Here is a 27,446-nt window from a genome sequence, read left to right as displayed (position 1 = left end):
ACAAATACCCCCACTAGAGACAAGGGAAATGCAACAAAGGCGAGACAATTAGGCATGAAGACGTTCGTAGACTTATACCCAGGAGACACTTACTGCCCCCACCATCACCACATGGGGAAATCACACCAAGTTCTTCTGACCTATTATATTACCGCATCCATGCGACATGCCGTTAGTTATGTTAACAGTATTTCTATAGCACATTACTGGCCAGAGGCGTCTAATCACTATTCCATTCAGGCTTGGCGTGTCACAGGTCGGCAGAGGTTATCAGGACCTGAACAGCCAGGTCTTTAGCATTTGGACTTTCACAAACTGATTGTGCCACAAGCAGATTATTGGTGGGTAAGGAAACACTGCAGCTGCAATCTGCGACCAGGAGGCTCTTATGAAATAGGCCTTTATAACATGTTTCAATTGTGTTTAATTTACTGCTACAAGATGGTTTTCATCTTGGCAAGCCAAATAAAAAATTGTAAAAAAAAAAAGGCTTTATGCATTCTTGGCAAGGCATGCACACATACCCCATCATGCTGTAGTTGTCGTATCTTGAATCATGCACATGTATACATCACTCAGTTTTTTGCTAATCTTTTCAGCATCAGCAATAAAAAAAAGTTATCCTTTTGTTTATTGAGATTACGAATGAGAAATGCAGGGGCGGGGAGTCGCAAAGGATGAGAAGTTGGAGTCGTTAAGTGCCCCTCGTTCCTCTGAAGATGGAGGAGGTGAAATAAGAAAGCTAAAGGAAAGGGAGAAAGGTTAAGGGACGTATTGGCCAGTGAGGGGTGGGGGGTTAAGGGTTTTTATGTTAGAGAGGAAGAGTTAAAGGACCTTGAAGGGCAGTCTCAAGGTGGAAAGATAAGGGTGGCGTACGGATTCAGTGATAACTATTCAAGAGTCTAAATGGTGGCAAGGAGAAGTGAAATTACAGGTTCTTAAAGGGGTTGTGAGGAACAGGTTAGGGCCGCCTAATGGTCACTGGCCAGGCTATAGACTGTTGCTAATCACCACAACAAAGGATTAAACTGGCAACTTTATGACAAAACCACTACTCCTTACACCACTTAAGATGACAGCCTGGATAGTGGTCTTCCTCAGCGCTCTGACCTCTTCAAACATCTGTGCTTCCTCCCCACCTGGATAGATTCAATCCTTTATTACTTGTTCATCTGTGTTCTCCTGGAGCAAGTTTGCTAGTCTCCGAGGACAATGATGGTTTCACGGTCAATTTGAAGTTGATCATGGGTTCCAAGTTAGGCAATGTAGCATCTCAGGCTGAGGTGGTGTGTTATGGTGGCGAGGTAGAATCAAGAGTCGTGAGGCCTTTTGGAACAAAGGTTGACTTTCAGGGACAAAGTTCTAAGGAGCAGTGGGCGGTGCAGACAGCCTAAGCCTCTTTCGAGTTGAGACAGGACTTTAGACATGACTCCATTTGAGGTCAACACTCAGAGTTAAGATAAAGTGCTACAAATTACATTGACAGGCCGAACAGGTTGATTCTCTGTGGTCACAGGAACTTACTGTGGCAACTGGGACAGAATTTAAAAACTTTAAACCCCACAAGTCATTCTTCTATAACCTGGCCTCAATTCGATACAAGTTCCAAAGTGGTGGACTGTCACAATGCATTCCTGAGTTGTGGGTATAATTCTGGTATGTTGATACAAAAGATTCTGTTCCACAACACAACGTCCTGAGAGCTCTCATCAGTACAGATAATATTGTGGAATTAAAATCCAAGATGGAGTCCAGGATATGGTGCATTGCAAGTATAAGAATTACAAGTTATATTGAAACTGAAAACTTTACTTCAAAGAAAAACTTGCAGTGTCCAAGCCCAACATTAGATGGTAAGTGTGCCGTGCATGTGATCAGCAGCACATGCTGAAAACTTACAAAAGCGCCTCACATTCAGGAAGGCCCCAAAAAAGGGAAAATATGTGACCCTGACCGGACCTGAAAGACACTTACTGATCTCCAATAGAAAGGATAATTTACCATATGACAGAAGTCACCCATCAGGTATATTTTGAACAAATCTTGCATTAAGCATGTTCTGAATTATCACATGCCCTAAAAACACTGGTTATATTTTGAGGAGCGACAACCAGACTGCATATCACAACCTCACTCACCAGACCAAACTCTAGCCATAGGACATTACAATCCTGCACCTTTTGAAACTTTCAACCTGTATATTTCAGACAGTTTGAGACAATCCCACACTAGTTGCGGTTATGTACTACATAAATGCTCGATAACCTAACCGATAACAAAATATATCAGCATACATTTATAGTAGAGCAAGTGTAGATTCTTTAGTAAGAATGATCTACAAAGCACTTTCCTACATAATGTCAGGCAAATATGAACAGCAAGCATCGGTTCACTCAAATTCAAATATTCTCCACACTAATTTCCATTGCAAAACATTTTCCAGTGAAATGCACAACGATCTAGTTTCTTTGGATAGGGACAAAAACTAAACCAATTTTGTAAACAGACTGCTCTAGAGCACTGAAAACTTAACGCTTGTAGGTCCATCTATTTTCAGCTTGTGTAAAGCTACTTATTTCCTAAGCAGCACAGATCTTTTTAATACAGATAAATAAATTAAGTTTAGATGCAGTACAAATCAAACGGTCTTGCTGCTCTTTGTATGATGCAACTACACTAACATTTAGACATTAAAAGCGGTTTGCAAAACTATGATAATTTCATTATCCGCAATTGTTAAAGTACTAAACTATATGGCTTTATTAAATCTTCAAGCAATACATTTGTCAACCATTGTAAAAGGCAAATTGTGCTGAATAACCTGCCACACGTCTTTTATAGTGCTTAAAAACATAGCTTTGAACAATCCATAGCGATGTAGACATTACTACTAGCCAAAACTACTAACTTAATTGACCACAGAAAAATGAATGTCTCAGTCTTGTGACCTCTGTGTTACACACCAGTGCTGGGTTCAACTTCATTACTCCCTAGCAACCTTAGAGGCTTTTCTGCTTTATGTAATCTGGGTCACTAGGTTTAATAGTGTACATACTTTTCAGCACATTTATAAGTACTGGCATTAAAAGATGTGTATGATAAAACAGTTCAAACGATTTAATCCGTAGTCATGAAATAAGTAGAGATGGTAAAGTCCACTTGATCACACCCCGCAGAGAGACTCCACCACACAGCCAATTTCCTACCACGCGAAGTCACACCATCAAAATCTATTCAAGTCTTAATTACGATAAGATAATTATCCAATTAAACAAGTTTATTAATTTAAAACAGTTATGCAAGACTTGAAACTATTGCATTAAATCAAGCTGCATACGTCAAATTACAAAACATTGGAAACAAATGTAATGAGCTTAAATAATTCAATTTGGTAGCAGAGTTAGTGCATAACTACTTTATCTACACAACTCCCCGGTTACTTTCTGCATTTATACAAAAACAGGGAGGGCCATACTCCTGAAAGGGTCCAGAATCGGTCCAGGAAGGATAGATCCATGTCACATTCAGGTTTCCCACTAAGGATTAAGCTATAAACAATAACAAATTAATAGTCAGTATTAACAACTGCCATAGGTCAGGCCCTCCCACCTCTATAGTGGACACCGTAGCATCACACCTTTCACCTCTAACATTACAAATATTCAATTTCCCTTTATTAAACACTTCACCACTAATATATTAGACACTTACTACTACACAAACAATACCACCGAGTAATTCTTTATATCTGGAGGCTACTAGACTTTTTCTGGGGAGCATTTCCATTGCCAAAAATAGGGGAGCTCGCTTACTCCTGCGTCTTCATCACTGCACACACGTGAACCCCTGCCCCCTCAGTTTTGCACTGTATTTATCATTAGAAAATTCATTTTCGAAGTCTGTATCCGTCACAAAGGATATCCGCTTTAGAGGTCCATTAAGCCTCTAGTCTAAATCCAAACAGTAACTTTGAAGACTGTTGGGGACTCCTCACATAAGTGATACTAGAGTGGGGGTGTTTTTTCCTACCACGCAGCTAATAACGAACGACTTGCCTTCTAGACTCTGCATGCAGAAAACCTACCTGCAATTTTGAAAAGCGCTAGAAATCTCTATTTTAGTCAACCTGTTCAGATTTTCAGCACATTTTTAGCTCAAATCACAGTGTGGGGCATGTAGCTGTGCATGGCTTTTGTAGAGTAGAGGTCAACCGAAGAGTTAATCTTTGAGCAATTCATTTGAGGTTTTGGAACATATAGCAATTCATGATGGGTAATAGTAATCCCTCAAAAGGGAGTTTGTAAAACCGATCTATTACTTAACAATTAATAGTGTTGTTGTAGTTGACAATGTGGGGGTGCTAAATACACAAATTGCACCGATTACCCTACAGTGATGTTGGCAAGTCAAAAGACCTGCATATCCAAATGAAAAGTATTTAGTAGTAGCACTCCCTAATCCAGTCACATTTGGCGCTCTTCACCCAAAATAAAGATCATAAGTACATATAGTTATATTACTGACACAATTTGAACAGATCTTAAATGACTATGGTACTGTGTCTTTTCATAAATTCTCCACACTGGACGTCTATTTGTCTTTATTTTTCTATAGCAAGTTCCCAGCAATAGATTCAAGCCAACACGCGTTTCGTCTGTACAATAATACGTATTCAGACTTCTTCAAGGCTGGAAAAAAAGAATCAAATGCAATGTATAAACTTTACAGCTCAAATCAACATATAGTACTGTTTGTCTGGTGACACTTAATGATAACCATATTTTTCTTAAGAAAAATAGGGAAAGAGATGGAGAGAAAAAAGATAACCAAGAGACCTCGCACTGGAATAGATGTTAGTTAGCACATAACATACGTCATTATGACGTTGTTGAAGAAAAGACAACATGGCGTATAAAAGAAGCATAGAATACATCACCATGTGAAAAGAAAAGAACCCAAGTACCCCTATATTGTTTATATCGAAACATATCTCCCTGTGTGGAAACCAAGAATGAATACATGCTCTGTGCTCTAAAGAAAATATATGATAAAATCTTTGTAGATCAAAACCCACCAATCACGCGGGTCAAGTCAGAAGTCACTGGGGCCGTCTGGTAGTAGAACCTCAAATGTTCAAAGGAATGAAAAAGCTGCCAATACATAAAACCAGACAAGAACAAGTATAAAGGACTGCCTCGACATAAGCTCCACGAAAACAATTTACCTCAAACGTATTCCCATCGTCGATAGTTGTTCGTGCAAGCCTAAGATGTACTACAAGTTGTTAATATGTGATCCAAAAAGAACTAGGGTCTGTCCATCACGTTCAATACCCAATACCATAAAGCTAGTCATATTGTCGGGTATTTTTAAGATATATTGTAAACATTGATACATGTCTCAAACAATCTCTACCGGATAAACCAAAAGGTTTTTACAAATGCACTACGTGCAATGTTTGCCATCGGTGTGAATCTGGAAGTGCAGGTGTTCGGCAGCGCTGAAGGTGTTGGTTGAGACTTTGAGAGTGCTCCTGTGGACGATGGAGATTCCTCCTCCTACTCCATTGGTGCGGTCCCTGCGGGTGATCTTATAGCCTTCTGGGATGGCTATGGCGATGTCGGGTGCGGAGGAGGGGTTCAGCCAAGTCTCAGTCAGGAAGGCGACGTCTGGGGTGTCCCAGAGTTCCACGGCATGTTTGCGTGTGGAGCGGGTGTTGAGAAGGATGCATCTGAGGTAGTTGGGTTCTTTGGAAGGTGGGTTGGCAGGCCGGATGCTGGTGAAGCTGCAGTTCCGGCAGGTGAAGGGTCCTGTGTGCGCTTCGGGGCAGCCAGGCAGCAGGTGCGTGATCGTCCGGCGTTTAGTGCGTGGAGGGTGCTGGAGTCATAGCGGAGGCGGGTGTTGTGGTGCTTGCGGGGGCCAGGGGTCCTGGCGCGGTCCGGGCTTGCCTTAAGCGTGCCCGCTGCGCGGCCTCCATATGAGGGGATGTGGGAGCAGCTGGGAGTGGGGCAGCGAATGGGAGTGCGGTGGGGCAGGGACGCAGCAGCAGGAAAACGGGCGAGGGGCACTGGATTGGCGAAAAAAGAATCAAACTGGCACAGAGTAAGTTGGGCACAGGAAAAACAGAAAACAGTTAAGCAGAACAATGCGGGCGGCGAGGCAGGCGGGGAACAGCAATTAGGCACAAGGGAGAAGCAGTATAGGCACAGAGTGAACAATTAGGCACACAACAACACAATTAAGGCAATACAAAGCGGGTACGGGCGGCAAAGGAGGCACCGACAGGTGGAGCCGTGCAGCAGCGTGGGGAGCGACCGGCCTGCGACCTGCAGGAGCTCCACATTTGAATAAAAGTCTGCATTTTGTTCAACTGACAGGTGATGCAATGCCCAGAGAGCGTGTGGTTACGCTAAACTTTGTCAGCGACTATACTGTTATGCCCACTCAATAGGGATATGTGAAGCTGGTGTTTAAGAGAGAAAAGCATGCGAGTAGAAAACAAATATCAAATTTAAGGCCTACAAGTCCACAAGGGGGCTCGAGACGCCCGGCGGTAAGTAGCAGCACCCTGTAAGGCTAAAGCTACTCGGACTCTGCCCTTTAAACTATTTTAATATTGATCATTACCCAACTGTACTTTGGGCATTTTAAAACTGTTCTTTACTTTCTGGTTACCTTATTTCGCAGCACTTGGCACTTTGATATGAACGCTGGTCCGCCATGGCTCTTACGGACGATTGTGTGGAGGGACTCCTCCCCCTCAGCTGCTTCTCTTCCGGTATCCGATTTACTTCTTTACCGGCATGGGGGCTCAGACGTGCAGCAGGAGTGCCAAAGGGATGCCAGTCTGTGCCAGTCTGCCGCCGGGCCAGCGCTAGGCATGCTGCACTATTTAATAGCAGCAAGAGAATATGGTGGTCGCGGGAGCCCTCCTCACTTTAAGGAACTGATGCGCTCCCCTGCATCTGCAAAGTATGCAACATGGTTCTGGGGCACACTAGTCGACCCCAAGGCAAAGGAGTTAAGGGTTGCAGGAAAGGGGGGGGGGGGGGGAGAATAAGCAGGATGGCAAACTTAGAGTGTGCTTGATCAACTGTAGGTCTCTGCCTGAACATGCAGAAGATATATGGCCATTACTATCAGACAACAAATGGGATGTAATATTTTTGACGGAACCTTGGTTGAAAGATGAAGCCTTATCAGCAGTAGCTCTAGCTATTCGCCCGGGATTCAAGATCTGCTGTACAAATAGGGTGGGGGAGAAAAGAGGAGGGGGGTAGCTATTATCGTAAATGACTCCTGGGAATTCTCCGCTTCAGGGCTGCACAATATGGGCTTGATAGAAGGTCTGAACTTCTGCATGAAGATCGGCCCCACGATCTCCTTTGCGGGACTCCTGGTTTAGACCCCCTGGCTGTTCACCAAGCATAATTCCTGATTTTTGCAACTTTGTGGCACAGAAGCCACTGCAGTATTACAACTTTACAGCGTTAGGCAACTTCAACTTGCACATTAATGACCCAGGATGTATGCATGCAGCTCAGCTCACGGTCTCTCAATGGAGCCAACCTGATTCAGCATGTAAAACTGCCCACTCATAGGGTAGGGCACACCTTAGATTTACTGTTAACTAACATTCCGGCCTTGGTAGCTGAAACCCCTTATCAACTGGTCTGGGCAGACCACTACTTAATCCAGTTTCCTTTCTGTCTGGATAAACCCATTCAAAACAGGGGAACTCGCCATCTGTCAAAAAGAAAATCGGAAGAGGCTAACAGCTGAGTCCCATGGGCCAGTATTGCGTGAGAATCAACCATTATTAACGAGTGATCCAAATGCTGACACATACGCGCTAAATAGGTGGATCTCCTCCGCCTTGAAGTCCATTGCCCCAGGCAGAGTAGCAAAAACCGTGAGGGAATCCCCCTCAGCTCTGTGGTTTTCGGAGACTCTCAGATTAAATAAAAGTAGATGTAAAAAGATGGAACGTTTGTGGAGATCTGATTACAGCGCAACGGCCAAATTGGCATACAAGAAAGCACTGAAAGAGTTTCACAAATTGATGAGAGGGGCAAGGAGGGACTATTTGGTGAAGCGCATTAATAATGCAGAAAATTCAAGTAAGGAATTATACAGGGTCGTCCGCTCCTTCACCAAACCGAAGGAGCTGGAAAATGAAATCCAGACGTGCCCCTCTCTGCGCGCAAAGATATCGGACTTTTTCGATAGCAAAATTCGGAAGTCTACAACACTTTCACAGCAGTGATAGAGACTAATGAAACAGAAGGGGGGGGGGGAGTAGTGATCCTGAATTTTCCTTCTCAGAATTCCTTCCCATCTCCCAACAGGAATCGCTGGTAGAGATCCTGAGATGTAGGTCAGGATCCCCAGAGGACCCATGCCCCTCTAAGCTATGCAAAGAGCTGGCCGACTGTGATCCAGGTTCTGAATCATATATGGAACACATCTCTTGCCTCTGGTATTTTCCCTGATACATGGAAACATGCCGTGCTACTCCCCCTCAGGAAGAAACACAATGTGGATCCAGGGGAGCTTAGCAACTATCTCAATCTCATTATTGCCAGCACCAGCAAAAATGCTGGAATAAATGGTTCAGCAACAGTTGGCTAAATTTGAGAGTCATGACATTTCGCATGATACTCAGTCCAGCTTTCGGACTGGCTTCAGTACCGAGACTGCACTGTTTGAGGTGGCAGAGTCAGTTTGAATGTCTGTGGACATGGGATCATCAGCTATGCTGGTGCTCCTAGACTTCACAGCTTTCGATACGGTGGACCACCAAATCCTGGTAGAGACTCCAAGCAATAGGAATTGGCGGAGTGGTGCTCACCTGGCTGAAGTCCTTCCTTAAAAATCGTACGCAGAAGGTCGCCCTGCAACCCCACCAGTCGGAACCCAAAGAACTATGGTTTGGGGTACCACAGGGGTCGGCTTTGAGCCCACTTCTTTTTAATGTGCATCTGGCCCCTCTGTTCTCACTCATAGCTAACTGGGGAGTGAAGGCAATATATGCCGACGACACCCAGCTGGTGTTTTCTTTTAACGACCAGTCAGTGGATTTAAGGGGTGCATGAGAAGCATCACCCAGTGGATGAACAACAAACAATGCAGAGAAGACAGAAGTGTTGTTCTTTGGCAAGGCTCTGACGCCGGCAGCTGGTATTTGGTGGCCGGCTGAAATGGGCCTGCCACCCACCCCAGCAACTACGGCAAAAAACTTGGGAGCGAAACGGGAAGTAGATCTTTCACAGCTCAAATTCGGCAGGAGACCGCCTCATGCTTCAGTAAATTAAGGAGCCCGAGGAAATTTTTACATCTACTGCCGGAGGCCTGTCGCAGAGTCATTGTCCATGCCACAGTGACATCTAGGCTGGACTATGCTAACGCCCTATACCTGGGTCTGCCAGCTTACCTAGTCAGAAGACTGCAGATGGTACAGAACGCGGCTGGGAGACTGATTAGACGTGTACCATTTCATCATCATATCTCTGCATATAAAACAGCTTCACTGGCTGCTGGTAGCAAGAAGGATTGAGTTCAAGGCGTTAACTTTGGCTTTTCGGGCAATACATGGAAAATGCCCAAGTTACCTGAAACACCGGCTGTGCCGTTGCCAACAAAACCGCTCACTGAGGGCCAACTCTCAAAAACTGCTTTGTACACCTCGTTTTGTTAAAGCTCACTTAGGGGGCAGATCCTTCACAGTGGTGGCAACCAAACTCTGGAATTCCCTGCCGAGCAATATCCGCCAAATCGAATCAGCCGATGTTCAGAAAGTCCTTAAAGACCTTGCTCTTTAACTTTGGTGAGATCTCTTCGGCCTTTCCTTTTCATACCGCTTTGCCACCTACTGCTATAGCGCCGAGACGCCTCTGTTTGAGGTAGCCGATTGAGCTTTATAAACGTCTATTATTTAGTTCTATGAACAGATATGGTTGGTTTATACTGCATATTAACAACTTACAATGACAGCAAAAAAAAAAATTAGATTAGCTTGCTTAAAACCCAAGCATTATTAATGCTTATCGTCTTCTTGGATGGAGAAGAGCTGCAGTGTATACACTTTATAACAAATTTGCAATAAGTTAGAGGATTGTTCAGAACTATGCAACCTTAGCCTCAAAGTCGTTGTGAAATAAAGCTGCACCTGAATGCAGCTTATAAAGTAATAGAGACAACACCACAATATCAAAAGGGCATGTGTCTTTCATTATCCATGCGCAAACAGATTGCATGTGTTTTCAATTTTAAATTGCTTGCTCGAGGCTACAGGTAACATGTAAACACATCAAGTAATCCCAAGGCAATTCGCTGTTTTCCAGTTTTGAACTCAAACAGTAATCATACCCTCAATAACGACAGGATTAAGCAACAAGCAGTTTACAAACGGGCATGACATAACCCGAGCAAGATCCGATGTGGTAGAGGAATACAAATTCTGAAAGTCGTGGCCAAAGAATTGTATACCTGCAAGTAACTTACTATTGTGCAACAAACCACTTCCATTGCTTAAAGCATCAACATTTGGTTTTGATCATGCAATTAAGCTACAATGCTAAAATTCTCAGCACTATAGTAAAGTTCAATTACAGCTCAAATTTGTGGGCCTATATGGGATCTAATAAGTACTACGCAGACCCACTGAATTCAAATGCCCTTAACCAGGCAGAAATCAGCCAGGAAGTCTCCTATTAGCATAGTAAAGCTATGCAATTGTTCACTTATAAGCCTAGAAAACCTGTGCATGGCCCCCTTTTTCATTTCAGGACTGGCACTCTACAATTTTTTTTTAACTGATACTAGGGCATCAAAAACAGGGAAGTATATACCCTTCAGTGTATGACAAATTGTTGATAGAGTGCTCTCTGCAAAGTTTTTGGGCCTAAGCATGTGGTATATAAGACTTTAGTAGGAGGTTGGCATGCCCATTTTTTTTTTTTTAAAGCGTACGAGTTTTTGGCAGATCAGTGAAAAAGAGTGGTTGATATCTCATTCATTTGAATATCATTTAAATGACCAACGTCAGATGGGTTATCTTACGGAAGGTCACGTAACAGCTGCAAATAGTATGCAAATTTCCCTTTCAGCCTCCTTACACCTCACTCCTGTGTACAAGGACCACAAAACCTGTAAAAGTTTGTCTTCTCACCAGGAGAGAAAGGTAACACTCTGCTCAACTTCCTCACCGACACTACTCAAATCATACAATGCCTTTTAGAGGCTGCAACAGGTCTTAAAAGCATGCAGACGTTCAGCCATATCACTTTAACACTAAAGGTACTACACTAGCTCCAGCTCATTGACATCATCCTCAAGTACATATGACAAAGCCATCAGTAAATGCATTGCACCATACACAACCGAGAAATTATTTACTTCAGGTAGGCAGTGACAGACCAGGAAAACGGCAGAGTGGAAATAAAAAATGCAACACGGAAGAGACCAGAAAACAGATCCACATCTCTGCACCAAGAATCAAACATTATCCCGATCAATATCAGAACAGCTTCAACCCATCTGCCATTCCAGATAGAAATTGAAAACGTACATCTTGATGTTACTACTTCAGCCTATGAACTTATGTATACCCAATCTCTCTAAGCGAGCGGCTAAGAATTATACTTACCTGCAGTGTTCCACACATAACAGGAGCTCACAAATTGGGTTAGCAATTGACGTGGCCTGATAAATGAGAAAACGATGGTCTCAATGCGCCGAAGCAGTCCTGCAGACTTACCCCAGTCACGTTCTCGAACGTATTGCTGAAGGAAGATGGAGGCCCCAAGAGGCTTGCACTCCGAGCCTTCCCTTTGCCCTGCAAAAGGGATGACGAAATCCCTTAGTAAATCATGCCCATCAGTCACTTTTTTGCCAGACATCTAAGCTTTTAAGAAGGATACATGCAGCTGCTTTATGATGGATCGCACTGCATGCCATTTTTTGCCTTCGCTGTCTAGAGACGTGTTTTTTACAATAAAGAAACTGAGTGTCTTTATCAAAGAAGTGGCTTCTGATTTCATAGATAGCCTAGAGTAGTTCACTGAAGCATTTCTACTCAACGTGTTAAAAAATTACTACATTCTTTAGGTAACCCCATAATCTATGCTTTTTCTACACAAACAATGAAAGGCGTTTTATGTAAACAGAAAAGCATGTATGCTGTATTACTGACAGTTTTAACAGCGAGATCTTCACAGTAATTTACAAGGAACATTGCGCACGTTATCTAGGGTGGAGTTACTGCCTTTGGAATAGGGAGGCGTAGTTATAGTAATCTGTGAGATACCATCTAACAATATACCCATCTGTAGGTATTAACACACTAATAGCAATATAGTAACAGCAATCCACACTAACATGCTTTTCACAATAAATACATACGGCCTACTGCCATTATCATAACCAACAGATCAGTCATATAGCCATGATCATTGCCACCATAAACTGAGTCCTGTTGCATCTGGTATAAGCTGTGCTACAAGCCAAAAAAGTGTACCAAGCTGTATTTAGTGAAACGTGTGCGTGCGTGCGCGTGTGTGTGTGTGTGTGTGAAGCCTCTCCCTCAGTAGTGCCCTGAAAGCTATTTTTGGCCACATAAGGTTAAGTGTCAGTTACACTGTCAAGCCAGACCTAAAGATGTGTAGAATAGTGATGCCCATGGCTCTCTGAAGTCTAAAGTTAATGATGGATAGGGAGTGTACATGGACTGCAATACAGTTCTCATGATTACCCCCTCGTCCCATCTGTGCTGCTGTCAGAAAAAAACACTGTAAATTATCTGGTTATCTAACACTATTCCCCTGAAGCTGAATAATGGACAAAATGGTCACAGCTATGTGGAGGGGAAAACAATATTCTCTATGGAAGAACACATCTTCTACCCAGTCAAAACATGTACTCCCAGCTAGCATTTGAACAGAGCCAAAGCTCCTCTCTGCAATACTCCTGAAACCTCTTATAGGTTCATTACATCTGGCAACAGCCGCATTCTCAAGCCATATATAAAAGGTTATTCTCAGTGTTCTCTTTAAGCTGGAGGAGTTTAAGCGAACAATTCAAACGCCAACGCTAAAGGTCAGATTTGAGTAATAACAAAATCCATTTGTCCAACTGGTGTTTAAATTTCATGCGCACAGATTTCAAAAGCCATACCCAGCAATGCTTTCACTACTCCAATGTCCCCATCACCCCATCAAACACCAGGGGGTAAAACTGCTGATAACACGACACAAATACATAATTAGCCACACCAGCTCAGTTCCCGAATAGGACTATGATTATGCTAGTCTTCCTATTCCTCAGGCCCAATTTTTAGGACCAGAGAATTAGAACCCTCAGTTTCCCTTTTCGTCATAATTAGTCATTGGCAGGGCTACTTCGTGGTCTGTTCACTGCTGAACTTAACTCTGAACCTGTGTTTTTCAGTTGCTAAATCAAGCAACTAAGCATACGATGCCTCATTCCAATTCACTTTTAGCGGGTCACAGGTCAAACCAGCGCCCGGACAGCTACAAAACCACATGCGGGGCCGGACGCGCAGTGGGTGCAGAAGGTGAGAGGAATTGCGGAACCCTGACTTGCATAGTGCCGTCTGCCTTCAACGGAAGCAGCACTTCGCAAGAATGAGCTTTTAGTACTTTTAACATTCTTTAAACCTATACTGACATATATTCATTTTATGTTGTGCTTTTAAATTGAAACTGCACTTACCTGCTCTTGCAAGGTGAACTAGCTTCACCGCTTCCCAGTTCCGCTGCGGCATTGCAGATTGTGGGGCAGGTAACAGCCCCTGCACAACTTGCCCGACTTCCGGCAGGGGGTTGCGGGTCACAGGTCAAACTAGCCCCCGGCCGCCTACAAAACCACGTGGGGCCAGACATGCAGCGGAAACGCGCAGCGGGCGCGCCAAAGGCAAGCCCGTCTACACCAGTCAGCATCCACATTATAATAATAATCCACATTTGCAAAGCGCGAACAATCACCCGTAAGGGTCTCTAGGCGCTGGGGGCCGTCGGGAAGATTAAGCATGCTATTGCCCAGAGTTGCATGGTGCTGGGCTAATCTGCCGCCAGTGCTCGAACCATGATCCCCAGATTCCGACGCCCTGGCCGCGGCGCCACACCTCTTCGCATCGCGCAGAGCGTCAGAAATGCGGCCAGTTTTTCCCAGGTTAAAAGACCAAGGTTATGTGGTCCGGTAAAACGCTTCAATTCTTTAATAAAAGTGACCACTGCTGCCCTCGAGTTGAATTTAGTCAAGATCTCCCTAGTTCTCAGTGTCACAATTGTGGTTTCCAGATTGTCATTAGGCAACAGCTCGAAGTTGGTAAACAGGCTCGCTCTAACACTCAGCACTTCACTACTCACAAATTCCACCTGACCATGATTAACACGCGCTCCTTAGTAAAGCACGCCTTTGGGGTGGCTGAGTTCATTGAGAATCAACTTGATTTTTTTTTATTACAGAAACATGGGCTAATAACCATTCTAGCCCCGACCTGTTAATAGCAACCCCACAAGGCTATTCAAAGGCTAGAGCAGGTATTGTGGGAAAAAGGTGGCGGTTTGGGGATAATTTACATAAGTCCTTTCAAATGTAAAACTGACTCCACGCCCAACTCAGAATGCGAATTGTTATCCTTTAGCCTCGAATTGACTAACTACTAATACTTTAAAGGCCTGCTCGTTTACCGCTCTCCAGGCTCAAGACATGATTTTCTTCTATCAATTCATGCGCTGGTTGAGGGGGGGCTTGCAAGCGTGACTATACGGTACTGGGGGACTTCAATTTCCACTTAAACTGCATAGAGAACAAAGACACAGAGGCTATTTTGGACATTATGAATGCATTCAACCTCCCTCAATTAATACATCGGTCCACTCATAATTGTGGGCATATCCTGGATGCTATTTTTTCCAACAACCATTTAATCTCTGTTAGAGTTTTTCACTTACATGGTCCGACCATGAAGCAGTTTTTTTAACCGACCGTCTCCCTCCCTACTCAAAGCAGGAATGTAGATTCTAATCATTTGCCATTTCATCTTTCGTCAAAACCCAATTTCGACATTATGAAACAATACCTGTATCAGCCAACATTTCCCCAGCCGCCTGATCTGAATCAGGCCACAGCTGCCAACACTAATTGGCTTAACTCAGCCATCTCTAAAGTATTAGTTCCCCCCAAAAAACAGTAGCATACCCAAATTTAAACAATCCACCCCTTGGTAAACAGAAGCTTAGTCTTAAAAACCAGAAATGTAGGAAACGGGAAAGAATATGGAGATCAAACTAAGTTTTCTGACAAACTAATATATAACCATTCCGTAGCCAACTATAAAGCAGCCATCACCAAAGAAAAGTCGGCCTTCTTTACGCAACAAATATAAGCATCCAAGAACTCTGCCAGAGAACTCTTTCAGGTCATAAACAAACTTAAAAGTCCCTGAGACTAAAAGTAGCAACATCAGTCTTTCTGTGAGGAAATAGCTTCTCATTTTCGCACTAAAGATGAACAAATCTACAACCAGTTCTCTGCCTCCGGTAACAGCGACCTTGGAGTTAGTCCCACGACAGTCCAAGCTTCGACCAGTCTATGTCCCTCATCTAACCTCTACCAATTTTCATATACCCCTACGGTAGATGTTCTTAATTTAGTTAACTCTACAAAGTCAGGATCACCTTACGACCCATGTCCCCCTCTATACTAAAACAGATTCCAGTTCTGATTGCCTCATCTCTAGCTAAAATCTTTAACTGAATGTTCAACACCGGTATTTCCTGATCTGTGGAAAATAGCCTCTATCTTGCCACTCCTTAAGAAACCAAACCTAGACCCAGATAATCCAGCAAATGACCGTCCGATTTCTAGGTTACCATTTCCAGCCAAAATAGTGGAAAAACTGATCAACACAATTAACAGTTTACTCAGGAAAATCTGTTGGATCCTTCCCAATTCAGCTTTAGGACCGAACATAGTACTGAGACGACATTAATAAAAACCACAGATGAATTGAGAATTATTTTGGATAAAGAAGGCTCCGCAGCATTCATTCGCCTTGATTTGTCAGTGGTCTTCGATACGGTCGATCATGCAACCCATGTCGCTGCCTCAAAAAACTGGGCATCGCTGATAAATCTCTTGCCCTACTCCAATCATTCCTAACAGACAGAGGTCATTCAGTAATGCTGGAGACATTTTCATTCCACTCATTCTCTCTTCTGTGTGGGGTCCCTCAGGGATCCTACCTAAGCCCTCTGCTTTTTAACGTTTATGTTTCAGAATTGGCCTCCCCGATTAGATCTTTTGGATTTTTCCTACATCCTATAGAGACGATACTCAAATCGTGGTGTCAGTCTCTAATAATACAGAAGTCACTATCTCTCAGTTTCACAACTGCATGAGAGCTGTTAGTGACTGGATGGGAAGGCATTGCCTTAAATAAAACTATGAGAAAACTGAGGTGTTACTTTTTGGTAATCACCCTAAGTTTTAAAGCCCAGCAGAGTTGGGAACTCTCCCAACCCCAGTCCAAAAATCCAAAAACTTAGGCATAACATTAGACGATAAACTGAACTTTAATAAGCATTTCAGTTCAGTCGTCACATCCCGCTTTAACACTTTGAGAATCAGGAAGATTCTGCCGTTTGTTCCTCCGACCTCCATAAAAACAGACATTACCTTATTATTACTGACGAAGCTGGATTACTGTAACTGACTTTCCTAAGCACCAAAAACAATGTGACTGTTCATTTTTGATCTCCCAAATTCCAACCGGTTTCAGCCTTCATTAAGGAACTTCACTGGCTCTCAGTGAACAACCGCATCAAATTTAAGGCACTATGCCTTACCTATAAAGCCTGGCATGATTGTGGTCCTAGCTGCCTTAAACAGGCCCTCTCCTGGTACATACACAAGACCTACGATCAAAACTCCTTGACGATTTCTCGTCCCAGTTTTAAGAGACTCAAATGGGGATGCAGCTGTTTTTCCTCTGAAGCCCCAGCCCTCTGGAACAGTCTGCCTCTACATATTAAATCAGCTCCCACATTACTGAGTTTTAGGAAGTAAATCAAAACCTGGCTTTTTAACCTCTAGTTTTCCCCCCTGCTCTCACCTTACTGATATGGTAGACAGCAACTGTTGCTTACCACTGACCTTGTGCTTTTTAACTCACATTTGCTTACTTTCCATTTGCTGCCTGGCTTTACAATTTGTTTTAGGCTGTCCAGCTTGGATTGGTCTCTTCCACTGCCCAAACTATGTTTACTCTAGTCTTACACCAGAGCTCGATTTGGTTAAACATGCCTTTAAATCTGGTTTAAATATGGCACTCAAATGTCAGGCTGTCTTTGAAGGAGCTTGGCAATTAATTTTCTTCTCTTACTTCAAAGTGAGAGGATTCATGTCACAGTCATGCTGATTACTGAGTGTGTGCTTGCGGGGGGGGGTGGAGGGGGAGGCTCTACAATGTTATTTTTTTCCTAGCATACAACAAAATTCTAATGTCTAAACGAACTGACCTGTGCAAATATTTCAGAATGTATCAGAATTAGAAAAGCACAAATGAAGCTTTTGTAATTTTGAAGTGTGTTGAAAACAAAATGTTATTATGGTATGTCTTTGCAAATGTAATAGTAATTTCAATTGAAGATGTTTTGGCTAATGGCAGAGCACTACCATACCATGCATACTTCACTTTACCCCACTGCAGTCGGCTCTCCACGCCACTCTGCCAAAAGTCATTCAACTCCATGCAACTACTCCACAGAGTGCCACTACTGTGCCAATGCACTCCACTCTATTAAAAACTACTTCACTCTGCACAGCGCCACTCCACTACGCCCTTCCACCACCCTACTATGCCCTTCACCACCCTAAACTCAATAGCTCTTTAATAGGCGATACCTATTGCTTTTGCCAATGCTTATTTATTTATTTATTTATTTAAAGTGCTCCTTCAGGTTAAACAACATGGGTTTCCAAGACTTCAAAAACATGTTGCTTCAATGAGAATAATTCACTGCAAGACCCAGGATCTGGATCGCTTGGTTTGTGGTACAAGAAGATTCTAGATTTCATTAAGCGTCATCACCAGCAGGCTGGAGTACTGAAACGCTCTATGGCGGAATCAACAAATCACTCATTTGCAAACTCCAGACCGTCCAGAACAGACTAGTCCTCGGCATTCCACAACACGACCAAATCACCCAGCACCTCAATGACCTCCACTTTCTACCCGTCGAAAATAGTTACCTTCAAGCTGCTCACACACGCCTTACGGGCAAGTAGTGCGCTCTATAAATCCCTGATTGACTGATTAAGCGTGGTGGTAAAGTACTTTAACTGTGCTTTACTTGGCTTTTTCTCCTCATTAACTAAATTTACCAAGGACCTCACTATTGAGCACATGGCTTTAAACTAAATTTTGTAATTATTTATTGAGAAGAAACCAAGAAAATCAAAGTGGCATTTAATACAAATTAGTAAATAGAAATACTTGATGGGATGACCCAACAGACCCCATTTACAACAACTTATCTCAGAAACGTCTTTTGGAACCACAATGCCCCTCTTAAAAGTAGTATTCAAATTGTAAAAGTATGAGGTCAGTGAAACTCGATAAACACACTCCCTTCTACTAAATGTTCATTTGCCACAAACATGTAATTACTAATCCGATCCACCAAAATAAAACAAAGCCAGTGAATTCAAAATAGTTACAACAAATGCAGATTCTACCCAAAAAAAATCCCTTGTAAAATACTCCTGCTTCCAGAGCTCGACTGAAAAGGGACAAAAATAGTGCTAATAGAGACGTGCTCGTGCCCCCTCTTCCGTGTCTGCGTGCATACTCCTGCTCTTATTCTCAAATATAGGATCAAAGCACCCAGCATTATTTAAGAGTTATTAGAATCAACTGGAAACTGACTGATTAACAGGTAGGCTGGCTGGCGAGCCTCAGTCCTGACTGATCCCCGAATACCCCAAGATTCAACCTTAGACTGAAAAGTTAGGGAAAGATACAGTAGTTGCAAATCGGCTGGAAATGACTTGCTGAACATTAAGGGAACGGATACAGAATGTTATTATATTTGAGAAGAGTGGATGTTTTAATTAGGAAAAATTACAGCAAGCAAACCCCATATCTTGTAACGTGCATTTAGGATTTTGATGATCGCTTAGAATGTATAATAGACCAATTTCTTCCCCACCTAAGGGAGCAGGGACTAACCTAAAAATCAGACAAGTATCCTAACAGCCTTCAAACAATCTCACTTAGTTACTAGTGCGCCAAAATCAAGAGTAAATGTAAATCTTAGTTCCCTACTCAGATTTGCAAAACAAAAAGTTTTACTGAGTACTATTACTAACTAATAAAATGAATACACATACATATACGACATTTAAGGTACAACACTAGTTGTGGGTTGCCAACCAAGGTAGGACAGACATTAAAATACTTGTAGGGAGGACAGGTATCCCACAGCTTGGGTCTTGAGCAAACTGAAGTGCAAATCACTACATCTATGCGTGACAAATAGGTGCTCTAGCAATCTAATTGTTCAGTTAACTAGGGTTTGTAGGGAAGCTGGAATTGACAATATCAATATTCTATATACACTGGGTAAGCTCTTAGTGACCTACATTTAACAAGACAGCTGCAGCAGCTATCAGCATGAAAAACACACTGAAGGAAAAGGTGGGTAGCCCAGAAGAGTTTATGGGTTGATTTGAAACAAGCAACAGGAAGGACGGAAAAAGTTTTGGGAAATAGTTTTGTATCTTGGTGCAAGTAGAGTCAGACAGGTATGTCATATTGGGGCAAATGAGTGGATTAGCTGCTTTAGGAATTTATATTCCGGGGTGGGAACGGTCATTAAATGGAGAGAACATAAAAATCTAGCACGAAGAACCTGGACATAAAACCAACCCTCTGACTATACGATTGCAGCGCAAGAATGCGCATTGCTGAGTATGAAAGCGAATAACGCTCCTGGCCTAGTACCCGCAGACTTGTGCCATGCAGAATCCAAGCACTGGTCTTGTGCATCAAATAATGTCTTTAATACAGCTATCAATGTCACACCTGCTGGAGTTCGGAGATGCCGGTCCCCTTGCACAGGGACTACATACAGACAATACACCAGTTTGCTATGGCCCTCCGGGAAAATAAAGTAACAAATATAGTAAGATTGTGGAGATCAATAAAGGATTAAGACAGGGTTTATTTATAAAGTTTTATATAGCACTAACAAGATCCCGAGGACTATCAGAGCGCTTTACAATATGATGGGAGGAATGACAAAAAGCAATAACCATATCAAGTAGGAGGGAGAACAAAAAAAAGAAAACCAAGAATGGTCGCATATTGCAGAACAGTTGCACCCAGAAGGGTGATGCAATAAACAGGTGTGTGCGGGCAGCAAGTGGGAGTCACAGTATGCAGCAAGGGGAGCCGTATCAGATGAAATTACAATGATGGTAGGAGCAATGTCAATGGGCACGTGAGTCTATCCCTATTGGGGTAAGAATTTGTTCATTAGTAATCTTTTGGCTTCTGCTTTGAACGCCGTAGATGAGGAGATTCTACGCACTTCCGGTGGAAGAGAGTTCCATATCTTAGGGGCAGCACCGGAGAAGGCTCTGCGACAACTTTTTTTGTTAAGGATGAGTGGTTCAGGAGGAAAGTAGAGGCGCTTGTTGAGGCTTACACCACAGGATAGTTGTCTATTGGTTGCGGTTTTGTTCCTGAACGATAATCGTGATTTAATGGTGGCTGAACTTCACGTTCCAAAAATAGCAAACATAAATCCAGTCCTCATATTTGCAGACGATGCAGTCAGTCTTAGTCTGAACTGAAAATGCAATTAATAAGATGACAAAGATTGACAAATTACTACATAGAAATGGAGAGGGGGCAGGTAGATAAGCAAGGACAAGGGCTGAGAAACAAAGCAAAAAAACAAAACTCCAAACACAAAAGATATTGTAACTGAAAGCAGGGTCCCTTTCAACCCTTAATACTAGAAAAAGTGTTTTTCAACCACCGCAAATGAAACCGGTCTTCCAACACATGACATTTGAAAAAGAAACAGAATCTGATTTGCCCAATGTAACTCAACTTGAAACTAGAAAAACTTTTTCAAACCTTATAACGAAGAAATAAAACATGTAATATTCTACTTTTGCATTGAATAAAACCATTTCAACTCAAACAAAAACAGGTTCTCTCAATCCTTGCACACAAGGAAACAGAGGGTGCGTAACATTCGATACACTGGAACCAGACGAAACCCTTACAGGAAAACAGTTGGGAGCAGGATACATGTTGATAGACCCTTGTAATTGAAAACAGGGCGAAACCCTTGGAACTGAAAAGCGGGTAAACCCCGAGAAATTAGATAACAGGGCACAAAGACCCTACAGGGCCATGCCCTCTCAACTGGAAACAGTAAAACTCTTGCAAATAGTTAACAAGCCGCAAATGGATTCTTGCAACTAAATATGGAGTAAATAAAACCCAATTAAACAATCCGGGTCAGAGCTTCTAACAAAGTTAGCACCAGACGTCACTAATATATCTGCCCCTTATATTCATGTCAACCTTCGGTGCAGCAAGTCTGAGATGTGACCCATATGCATCCCAAAAGATGGTTACAAAACCATCATTAACATACTAAAAGATAACCCTGCACCCGAAAAATGTAATTCTATTCAGTGATTAGCATTGTATTAATTGTTATAATCCGAACAAAGCAAAATATCACAAATTCAGCTTCCCATAGTACATATATCTATTGATTATGAGAGACTTGATTGTAGTTTGTTTATCGTTCATCCTTGATTATGTAACAATTACTTTCTTAAAAACATCCTACAATTGCTCTGCCGCCAACGCCTTTCATCCCTCTTGGGACTTCTTCAGGGCTTATCAACGTGCTGTTTCTGTAGTTTAGTGAAATGTATTGTATCAGGCTAATCTCTAATGGTAATGAAGGTAAATTCCTGTGTATTAATGGAATCGAGGGTAAATCGTTTCTCACTGTCTCCGTGCAGCTATTTAATGTTTTTCAATGTAGACTTCGCTCTATATCCCAAAGATTCAGAATTCTTCCCCAATATCAATAATGCAGTGTTGCTATCCTCACGCTCATGCCGCACGTCCGTTTCTCCTCATCATCAATAGATATATGTACTATGGGAAGCTGAATTTAAGTGATATTTTGCTTTGATGATAACAATTAATACTACGCTAATCACAGAATAGAATTACATTTTTCGGGTGCAGGGTTATCTTTTAGTAAGTAAATAAAACCCACATGCTTTCCAAAGGAAATGAAAAACAATTTCACTAAAGAGAAACCTTGGAGCCAAACCCAAAAGCATTCAACATGAATAAAAAACATACAACCTCAAAAATTATAAATCAACCCATTTAATATTATGCGTAACATACAAACATCTGGGATTTTTTTTTGTTATCGATACTAGTAATGAAACATGTGCACTCTAAACAGCGTTTACACAAGTTTAGGAAACATACATCTGTGTGACACGGTTGAAAAGGCAAAAAAATTGACAGAATTAAGTATAGTAATTGGCCTATAAAGTTAACCACTAAGTACATGACAAAAAATGTCAAACACCTGAGAATTTATACACACACACACAAGCAACAGAGCAAGTGAAATATTAACTGTTGGTAAAAACTAATGAGTGCAGAAACTCAGTCGAGGTTTAGTAGAAACACAGGGCTGCAAATAGCAAAGTCGGTAAATGAAAAACCAATTTAAAAAAAATCCTTTAATGTCTTCATGAGAGTCATCCATAATGCTGTCCAAAAGTGGGGAACTTGGCAAAATACCTTTGCCAGATAATAAAAACACTGGTCACGAACACCACCAGCCCAGTCTACCCTGAATCATAGCCCCCATAATCATGCCGTGCACTGGCTGGTGGGAAGCACCAGCACATTTTCGAACCAAGGGTGCTCATGGGCGCAGACAAACGCAAGCACTGGATCGGTCACAGCCTAGCGATAGAAGCTGCTGAATAAGCTGAAGGAAATCAAGGATGGCAGTTGGTGCGAGTGCACAAATGGCTCGCAGAAATCGGTTAACACACAAATTAACAGATAAATCAGACAAGCAGTTCATACTGGCTTAATCCGAGAAATGTAGCCCTGTCGTTTGTCAAATATGCACACCAGCATTGCACTGAAAGTCATTCTTTTAGATTTGCTGGCACCATTCAACAGTTGCATTAACACTCACACTGTTCAAGTGTGAGAGCACTTTTTCTTCTGGAAAAGTATATTCGCGGAAAGCAATAATATCACAGCCACTTTGATACTTAAGAGACAATACTTTAACTCTGTGTAAACCAAAATCCATGTTTCAACTAGTGCTAATTTAATGGTATCCTCTAACGCGAGCAAAGGATGCTACTTTTGCTTTCTTATTCACGGGACTGCCGGGTGGAATGTACTGGTGGGGTTCGAGCACAAACGAAAGCAACACTTAGTAATGCCAGATAGTAACATTTCTTTCGTCCATTTTTTCAAATCTAGTTCTTTAGGGTCCTGTACACTTCAGGCTTCCTCGTCGCAAGTGTTGCGACGGCGGTACACTGCATGAGCACAACGCAGACCGATACATTGATGGATATCGGAAAAGTTTATTGAGCATCAGGCAGGTAGCAGAGAAAAGTGGCCAGACAGACCACGCAAAGAAGCAGATGTTATCAATGGTTCAACCTAGGTATAACTGATCACTCAATCCACCGTTAGGGTTCCATGAATCGAGATAAACTTTTAAGCAGGGCACCACACGGGACTATCCTCCTCACAGGTGCGATGCGGCTAATCTTTGTAATATTGGGTTTGGTAACTGAAGAAAATGTCCTACAGGACAAAGAATACCAGCACTCACCATGCAGAATAAAAAAAAGTTTGTTGATGAGGCGGGGTTAAGTAAACTGTTCATCAAGTGCCAGCACGATGTAAACTAACATCTGTGCTTTCCGCCAACCACGTAGTGCACTGGCAACTAACCACGCCCTCATCACTTGTTACATAAGTGTCTCTTAAATCTGCCTCTTTGAATTGACTATCAGATAAGGGATTTAGCTTCTCCGCAGCCATCACAGCTGACCGCTTAACATCGAGCGTCCAAAACATGTGCCACAACTCAACACGGATGACATTGATCCTAGTGACGGTATCTTCGTGAATGTTTTTAGCCCGTTTGATTGCGAGATCTCTGTAGAGGCGTTCAAACTGAATAACACTCGTGACAACGCGTAAAATGCCCTAGTTTTAGCCTTATTTGACACATCTGTATCTCCACCAGTCCATTCCGATTTACGGACTGCTACTCTCACGACAGTTCAACACTTCAAAAAACCTGGGTAGTGAATGCAACTGTCACCCCCTAGCTGCTATTAGCGACATCTAGCCATGAAAACTTGTCCTTAAGTCAGTCCACCGAGGCTTCACAACCACCAGCATATCGGAACCAGCCATGCGCCCCCACCCATCTCTGCTAAGTCTCAAAGACTGACTGCCCTCATCAGTCTCCCTTTCTCCATCAACATCCCACTGCTTTAGGAAGCATCATCTCCGTCTCTACTATAATTACATCCAAACAATACTCCGAAAGAAGTCACGCCCTCCCTCGTCTCGTACCTACTGTATGAAAGTGTGCCCTCACTGGACCCATCTCCAAGGGGTCCAAACAACTGCCCTCCGCCAACAGATGTCCTCAGGTGCCCTCCCTCCGCCCACGCCTTCAGCTGACTACCTACACCGCATACCTTGTCGGAGTCTAGGTCGGGGTCGGCCTGGCACAGGCGGTACAGGAAGGACTTGGGATCCCTGCACAGTGTCTGTCGGGTGGTGAGGAAGTAGGTGCCACCAACGTTGAGGCGCACCCACTTGGAGACGCTGCCGGGGAGCGGCCCCCTGTCCCCCGGTGGAGGGCCAGCGCAGCGCCGGCACACTGAAGCCACCGGCCCGTTCATTTCGCAGCTCTTCTCCGCCATTGCCCCGGCGACCCTCCTTCTCCAGCCTGCCTGGGCTCAGAACGCACAGGAAGCGCTCGCGCTTTAATAACCTCCCTCCCAGCAGGGGCTCCACGAGCTGCTTCCGCTTCCGCCCACCGACTGTGACCAGCAACGTCAGGAGTCTGAGCGCCTTAGCCATACAATAACAACACGCAAGATAGATGGAAATAGAAAGAGGACAAACTGCTGCTTCCAATAGAAACGGAAAGAGGATGGGAGACGGAGAACCGCGCCCGATTTATATTCCTAGGTTGTAGTCCTAAACGGTGCCATCCGGGCAAAGCTTTATGTCAATTAAATTACCACTTTTCAACACATTTTTTTTTTTGTATAAAAGGGATATTTTTTTTATTCTCCCCAAAGTATTCCATAACTGGAGGGAGATCAGTCTAGTAGAATATTTTAGGGAAAGTTGCACTTTCCAAATATTCAAAGTCTGGATTAAGAATCGTAAATTTAACTTTAAAGAGTCTGCAAAAACATCCGATGCCAGATGGTCAATGTATTAAGAACCGTGTTGCGGAACGAAGAAAGACGAGTTGATGATAAAGTCAATATATATTTATTTCAAGAATAAATATAAGCGTAAAGGCCCACAGGCATGTAAGAGGTAACAGGTCAGATCAGGTGAAAGGAGACAGTGTAAAGTTGTTTGTTAATTCCCCAAAGCAACACACGAGGACTCATAGGCACGTGGACTGCAACACCTTTAATTTGCATTAATGTATTGGGAGCGCCAGAGCGGAGCTCCGTACAGATTGAAATCGGCGACCTGCCGAACATGGCCGCTACGGGATGTCCGCTGACGTCACACGCAGTGTGCGTCGCAGACTAGACCGCTACACCACATCTCCCCCTTCATAAACACTAAAGCTACTGCAACCCTCTATGCAACAACAAAACAACCCCATGCTGAACTCCTCGAACGTCCTTGGCAACATTACTCTCCTCCCACATCGTGTCCTCGCCTTACACCCCCCTGGGGTCGGGGGTGGTCTCGACCCCATCCAGGCAGGATGTTTCACCATCTCCTCTGAGTCCTGCACCACTCTCGTCTGTCGCTTCCTGCTCCTCCTGGGTGTCTGGTCCGGGTCCTGTTCTATCCTCTCTTCCTTGTCGCCCTGTTCCCGACCAGGGACTACCGTCTCCCTCGCTGCATCTCCACCTTGCTGCGCCTGAGTCCTTCGTGGCACTGGCCACCCTTTCGTCACCAGACTCCTCTCCGGGTTCCTTCTCGTGGGCGCGAGTGCATCTTGCCCTACGGTCTTGGGACCATATCTTCCCGTCGCTGAGGAGGGCTGACCTGGAGTAGGGCTCTACCACTTGGAACGGGGATGTGAACTTGCTGTCTCCTTTCTTCCCATGCGTGGGCAATTTGACTCTCACCCACTCACCCATCTCGAGAGCGAGGTCCTTAGTGTTGTGTCTTTTGTCATAGTATTCAGTGTACACAGCCTGCCCTCTCTCCAGGTTCCTGCGTACAACTGCTGGGGACCAATGGCTTTGTACTGTGAGTCTTTTCCAAGCCACGTTGTCCTTCGTGAAGGGTTCTCTCCCCCTGAGTACACGGAATGGGCTGTAACCCGTGGAGGTGGGTGTTATTCGGTAGGCCCACATCAACCTCTTTAATTCCTTCTCCCAGTTGACTCCTTGGCTGATCGCCGCCTGCACCGACCCCAATATTACTCTGTTAAATCTTTCCACCGGTCCGTTTCCTGCAGGGTGATAAATCGGCGTGTGCCGGACGGTGATGCCGTTCCTGTCCATGAACACCACCCACTTGGCCGATGTGAATTGCGGTCCGTTGTCGCTTAGGATTGCTTTGGGGATTCCTTCCCTGATGAATACGTCCGTGAGGAATTCCAATATTGTTTCTGTCTCTGCATTGTCATTCACATGGACTTCCAGCCATTTGGAGTACCGGTCAATGACCACCGTGAGGTACTTCTGACCACCATTTGCGTCTTGTATGGGGCCAAGTACGTCAATTGAGATCTCTTCCCATGGGTTCTCGGGGCAATCAAAACTACCTAGGGGCGGACGCAATACTCTTTGGGTCTTATCTGCGTTGCTACATTGCTCGCACGCTCTCACTTGTCGTTCCACCGCTATGTCTATTCCTGGCCACCAGTAGTCTTCTTTCGTTCTCCCCTTAGTCTTCACTATCCCCAAGTGGCCTTCATGGGCGATGGCGACTATGTGTGGCCTCAGCGTGTGGGGGGGGACTACTTTGCTTCCTCGCAACAAGAACCAGGGTTGCTCCCCTATGGACAGTTCTTCCCGGACCTCCCAGTATTGCTTCAATTCTTCATCCAGTAGCCTCTTGTCCGGCCATCCCTGGGTTACGTATGCTTTAACCG

General features: G+C 43.6%; 1 protein-coding gene across 4 annotated transcripts in view; it reads right to left on the bottom strand.

Annotated features, from left to right (window-relative positions):
* KCTD5 (potassium channel tetramerization domain containing 5) overlaps positions 1 to 25,240 on the bottom strand; it is a 370,201-nt gene extending 344,961 nt beyond the window's left edge. The window contains exon 1 of one of the 4 annotated variants that reach the window (XM_085629273.1): positions 24,838 to 25,240. In XM_085629273.1, the coding sequence (XP_085485399.1) occupies positions 24,838 to 25,065 (228 nt within the window). In that variant the 5' untranslated portion in view covers positions 25,066 to 25,240. The remainder of the gene's footprint in view (positions 1 to 24,837) is intronic. The other 3 variants (XM_085629275.1, XM_085629272.1, XM_085629274.1) reach the window with 3 other exon arrangements.
* Positions 25,241 to 27,446: the final 2,206 nt, after the last annotated feature.

The sequence above is a fragment of the Triturus cristatus genome, chromosome 10 (assembly GCF_964204655.1).
Source record: "Triturus cristatus chromosome 10, aTriCri1.1, whole genome shotgun sequence".
Classification (NCBI taxonomy): domain Eukaryota; kingdom Metazoa; phylum Chordata; class Amphibia; order Caudata; family Salamandridae; genus Triturus; species Triturus cristatus.
This window is presented reverse-complemented; position numbering and strand designations above follow the sequence as displayed.